This window comes from Metopolophium dirhodum, chromosome 8 (assembly GCF_019925205.1).
Source record: "Metopolophium dirhodum isolate CAU chromosome 8, ASM1992520v1, whole genome shotgun sequence".
Lineage (NCBI taxonomy): Eukaryota > Metazoa > Arthropoda > Insecta > Hemiptera > Aphididae > Metopolophium > Metopolophium dirhodum.
Window position 1 is genome coordinate 20,074,023 of NC_083567.1, and position 6,000 is coordinate 20,080,022.

A 6,000-nucleotide genomic window follows, 5' to 3' on the forward strand; every position below is an offset into this window, starting at 1 on the left:
AAAATATGGTACATATTATTATTTTGTTCAAAGTGGTAACATTGCATGATACTATATTATCATTAAACTAAAATTCATAATCCCGTCTCTCAGAGACCAGTGTACTGTGATTAGAGATAACTTAATATTTAATACAGTTTTTAATTTTTAGTTAGTTTGTTGTAGAGTTGTAGATACAACTACATTTGTATTTACTATTTAGTTAAGTCATACTTGCTGTACATTATTTAATAATATTTATTAATTATTATACTCAACACTCAGCAGTCAATAACTACTCATCACCACGATTAAAGATATACCTTATATCTTTAATCGTGCTCATAACTCATAATTCATGTATCATGATTCACATTGATACAATATCACAATAATCAATTATAAATCATTGAAAATGCTAAAGATTTGGAGTCACATCATTAAAAAATTTGATGATGCTGATAAAAAAGTAAAAACTGTCAATTTTCCAGCTAATCGGTTATGAAGATATAGTGAAAATAATTCAAAGGGTTATTAGATGGTACCCTCAGATGGTTACTTTGTAGTAAATTACCAATGTAGTTGGTTTTTAATATGTTTTGTTAGAATTTGTTTTATATAAAAAAAGAAACATCGATACACAAAATGGAAATCTCTGACCAAATGTTTTCTTTAAGTCAATCAGACATTTGTCGACTCTGTGGACTAAGCAACTCCTCAAGGTTCCTGATATACAAAAAAGTAGATGCTGCTGAATTGACTATTGCGGATTTAATTAACCGCTATTTGCCTATTCAAGTAAGTATGAAATATAATACATCTAAATTTATGATTAGGATTTTAGATTATTCAACTAATAGATCTTATACAAATATAAATATAATTTTAACTAACATAATTTATGTATGATTTTTAGTAAAATTAAGGGATTAGTGCCGGTTTTTAAAATTTTCCACTGTCCTTTACAATTTAAAAATTGTATTTTATATTTTAGTTGCCATCTTTATTTTAATACTTTTCCACTAATCTACTGCACGATATTTATTTAGGGGGCGTGGTGGTGCAATTTAAAGAAACAAATGATTTCACAGGAAAAATTCTCAGGCCTTGTAAAATAGTTTGATTTTGATAACAATTTTTTTTTATCTGAAAGAAGAAGACTTCCTACAGGCCACAATAAACTCCGATTTTTATTTTAATTATTTAAATAATTGTATAAAACAATTTGAAAAAAAAACTTAAAATTGTCTTATTTTTAAATACATATTTGAGATTAAAATATTTAAAAATGGAGTTCTATGCGGCCTGTAGATTATTACCCTCTATTAGTTAAAAAAATAATTATCAAATTTGATTGATTCTACAGAAAAGGATCATTATTCCCTTTGAGGATATTTTTGGGGACAATATTAAATTAGAATCGGGCGCCTCAATCAAAATCATATAGGTAATACAACGCTATGCGGTTATTTTATTTGAAAATTGGGTGGCTTTAATCATTAAGACATCAAGCTTCTAACCCTCATTTAAGATTATTATTCAACTATTTTGTAGATTGTTTAGCAAAAATAATAATAATAATTACCTATCTAATTTTATTTTTTAATTTACTCGTGTATATGACAGGTTTCTGATGATGACGAATACCCAAGAACTATATGTTCAAACTGTAAATGTCAGTTGGATATGTTAGTGAAATTTATTGATGATTTGTTAGATGGTCAAATGTTTCTCAAAAATGTTTATAAAATGTACAAGTCTAAACAGCTTTCTTCAGCGGAATATATACCTCTGGTTGATGAAAGAACTACTAATTTCAAGAATAATATAAACACTAAAAGTAATGATGTGGGATTTGTATGTGAGACTTGTGGCTTAACATTAGCAGACAAAAATGAATTAAAGGCACATTTGAAAAATCATCATGGTAATTAAAAGGGGTTAAATTTTAAATTGGATAATATTGAATATATACAATTGTCAATTATCTCTTTATACTTACAGAAGAACAACCAAGCCAGAGTGGTACTTCAACAATTAAAGTTGCTGAAAGATTTTCATGTGAACATTGCAAGAAAACATTTGCCCAAAAAAATGGGCTTAATACTCATTTAAAAACACATAAAGGTAAATAGTTTAATTGTAGCCTGTGTTATGGGCTATGGATTTTACGAATTCATTATCACAAATAGATAGAATAGGAACATAGTTTCGACTTGACACAATGTATAAGCTGTAATCAAAGTATCATTTAATAGCTTTTAAGTTAATTGATAGTTTTGACCTTACACAATATATAAGCTGTGATCCAAGTATCATTAAAAAGCTTTTTAGCTAAGTAACAAATTTGCAAACTCCTAGACTTCTAGAAAACTATAATTGGACCATTGATCAATTATAAGTCAATCATAATTTATAACGCACGTGCCACCATTAAACTGCTTCTCATATTCTTACAAAGACAACAAGATACCTGCAAAACCACGGGCCGTGTCCAAGACAATAGAACTAGAAACTACTTATAACTTACAATGTAGCCCAGAGTACAGCAGGATCAGATGTACAATAACCGTTGAGACCCAATCACCTTCAGCCACTCATACAGAGACAACTTGTACACTTTTATAAGTTTTACTTAATTTAAAATAGAAATAAACTATCATTACAATTACTGTTGGATTTGTTTTAGACATTTATTCAAAAAAACCATTAATATCTGGATCACTGGCAGGCCGTATACACCAGTTGTTTAAATATAATTTAATTGTTAATAATAAATACAGGCTACATTTCTGCTAGTACCAATAGCCAATAGATCATTCTGTTCTATAGTAAAATATTAAGCTATAATTAAATGTGAATTATTGAATTTATTTTAATTTATACATAATATTATTTATTATTTTTTTAGGTGATAAAAAGTATGTATGTCAAGTGTGTAAGAAAAGCTATTATCAAAATGGTAACCTACAAGAACACATGCGCATACATACTGGAGAAAAACCTTTCAGTTGTGAATATTGTTCAGTATCATTTAGAACATCATCCCAGGTTTATATATTTATAACTGATTTATTTATTTTTGTTTTATTGTCTAATTTAAGATTATATTTATAGTTGAAAACTCACATTCGATGTCATAGTGGTGCTAAACCTTACAAGTGTTCAGTGTGTGAACGATCATTCCCACATAATCATACTTTGAAAATTCATTTGAGGCGTCATTTCAACGATCGACAGTACAACTGTGAATATTGTTCGAAACAATTTTTTGACCATACATCGCTGGTCAGACATTGTCGTACACATACAGGTGATTATTTTGTTTTTTGAAAACATCTTGTTTATTATTTATTTTTACTTAATAACTGAAAATTATATAAAACCATACTAATTAAATTTTTTAGGCGAAAAACCTTATTACTGTGATGTGTGTAACAAGGATTTTGCAACAGTCACAAATTTTAACAAACATAGAAAAGTAAAGTATAATATTAGTATATTTTCTATCATTAACATAAGTTAAATTAAATTTTAACAATAAAGGCATTAAGTAATGGAACAAAATTTGTTTTATTTTTAAAATAAAAACTATTAGAATTTTAAAGATAAATTAATAATTTATTTAAGTTTTAAAAAAAATCCTTTTGACAAATTTAAATTAACTATACATTTTAATTTTGCGAATTGATCTATTAATATACTCAAAACATGCCTAAAAATATTGAAATATGTATGAACAATTTATGTGATTTTATTTAGAATGTTGAAATATATTTTGCGTGAAACTGTACAATTTGTACAATTAACTAATATACAATTATCTAAAAAAAATATGCAAAATACTATACTAATACTATCTATACTAACTTAATTATAGGTACATATGAAAGATAAAAATTCTACAGTTTGGGAGCTGACTACCAAATTCCAAAAAGGCAGTTCAGAAATTGATTATATAAATGCTACAATAATTAACGATAATGATTTACAGCCGTGTGATAGAACAGAGGATTTATTTTTAATTTCCAATCAAGTCAAGGTGTGTTACAACTATTAAATTGAAAATTATTTATTGTCTATTAACAAAATTATGTTCCAGGATCTCAACTCTGATATGCCATCCAATAGTGTTAATAATTTGGATGATCTATTAAATGTCAACACTTCCTTCACATCTCTAAATTCTATTAGCTTTAATGAATCTATTTTAGAGTTAGCTGAAAATATTGTACCTTAGAACTTGGTATGATGATATATTTCATATTTATATGAGCTAAATTAACAATTTTTGTATTATATGATGTCACTAACTTACAACATTACCACGCTGCCATTGATAAGACTGATAATCAATGATGACTATAGATTGTATCGGATATAAAACTGTATTTTATTATTCTTATTTTAATATATTATATATTTTATTTCTCTTTGATTCTAAATGTTAAGGTTTTATTTTTATAATTAACTATAACTGATCAGCATATCTACTATGAGTAAACATGAACATTTTCTAATGTATATTTTGTGCACATGTTTCTTTAACTATTATTTTGTCTGTGATATGAATGTAATAAGATAATGTAATTGTTTTAACTTGCAATCAAATATATTTATTATTTTATTTCAACAATTTGTAATGGAAATTACCATGTTCAAGTTCCTACTATTTATCTAATTTATATAATAATATATAATAATACACATCAAGTGATCCACTTAACATAAGACACTCATTATTTCAAAAACAATGAATGCTTTTGAAAATATTTGATTTTATTGATTACTTACTTTACCAAGACTAAAATATTATTTTTCAAAGCTGAAACAGTGATATAAAATATTACTAGATTAATATTGTAGTGTAAAAACTAACTTTGATACATAAATACATAATATATTATAATACTATATTGCAACCCGCAATAATTTAATAAAAATATTCTACAAGTTATAATGAATTATTATTATAGTACCTACAAAGTTAATTAATTTTCTCTCCAACTCAAAGGTTTTGATACCCAACTTTTTTTATTCCATTAAATGCAGATCAATCAAATATTTATAAATTACAATTATTCTAATATCACATTAAACCATAAAAAACAAATAAATGAAAAAATCTTATTTGAAGATATTATAATTATATTTAGAAAACAAAAAAACATAAATTATCACATAAAAAATGCATACAAATGTACAACGCTTTACAGTCTCCTGTAATGAAAAAAATTAATCAAATACTGTTGGCTCTCAGCCATCTTGTGGCACAAAGTTAAATGCTGCAAGTATGTCACATAGGTACATACAAATAATCCTAATAAAGTTTGCCACATTTAATATAGATAATAAATCAAATTAGGTATGTAAGTAATATCACATATGTAATTAACTATACCTAATGCAACGTAGGTAACTATCGGAACTTATGAATAATACATTAGAATACTACTATTACCAAAACATATTTATCTGCTATGGGCAAATTAGAACAGTAGGTATTAACACAATTTATATTGATAGTAAATAACTTGAAAACACATACATAATATGCCTAAATCACAACACAAGTACACAACAGACACAAGAAAAATCTTCAATAATTATAGTGGAATTATAAAGGTTATAAATAATTATAATATCCATGAACTCTATGTACCAGTCACCAGATATGAGCTTATAGCTCAGTTGTTATACATTTCACTTCTGCTATATTCAGAAGACAAAAAGCATTATTGATGATTTAAAATCATTAATGATTTAGCAAGATGGTATGTTAGGTAGACTGGCGGACTGCGCTAGAGTTGTAGGAAACTAGGAACTATCCTTTGAGGGGTACCTAAGTTGTTTAGTTAGAGTTTTTTGGGTGATCAGAGGAAAGTCTGTTAGGTACGTGGATTTGTGGTTTCTCGTTACTCGTTAATGTGGTTGTTTGTTTATAGACCATTAATTGAAATTTTCGGAATTTTTTGAAGTCTTTATGAACTTTCAACTTGACATCCTTTATAGTTAGTTGGA

At 26.5% G+C, this 6,000-nt stretch overlaps 1 protein-coding gene across 1 annotated transcript; it reads left to right on the plus strand.

Moving 5' to 3' along the window:
- The first annotated feature begins 74 nt into the window (after window positions 1-74).
- LOC132951191 (zinc finger protein 41-like) lies at window positions 75-4,293 on the plus strand. The gene is made up of 8 exons (XM_061022957.1): window positions 75-777; window positions 1,606-1,906; window positions 1,984-2,106; window positions 2,891-3,030; window positions 3,097-3,292; window positions 3,387-3,460; window positions 3,860-4,021; window positions 4,082-4,293. The coding sequence occupies exons 1-8, from the start codon at window positions 625-627 to the stop codon at window positions 4,217-4,219; spliced, it is 1,287 nt and encodes a 428-aa protein (XP_060878940.1). The 5' UTR covers window positions 75-624; the 3' UTR covers window positions 4,220-4,293.
- The last annotated feature ends 1,707 nt before the right edge of the window (window positions 4,294-6,000 follow it).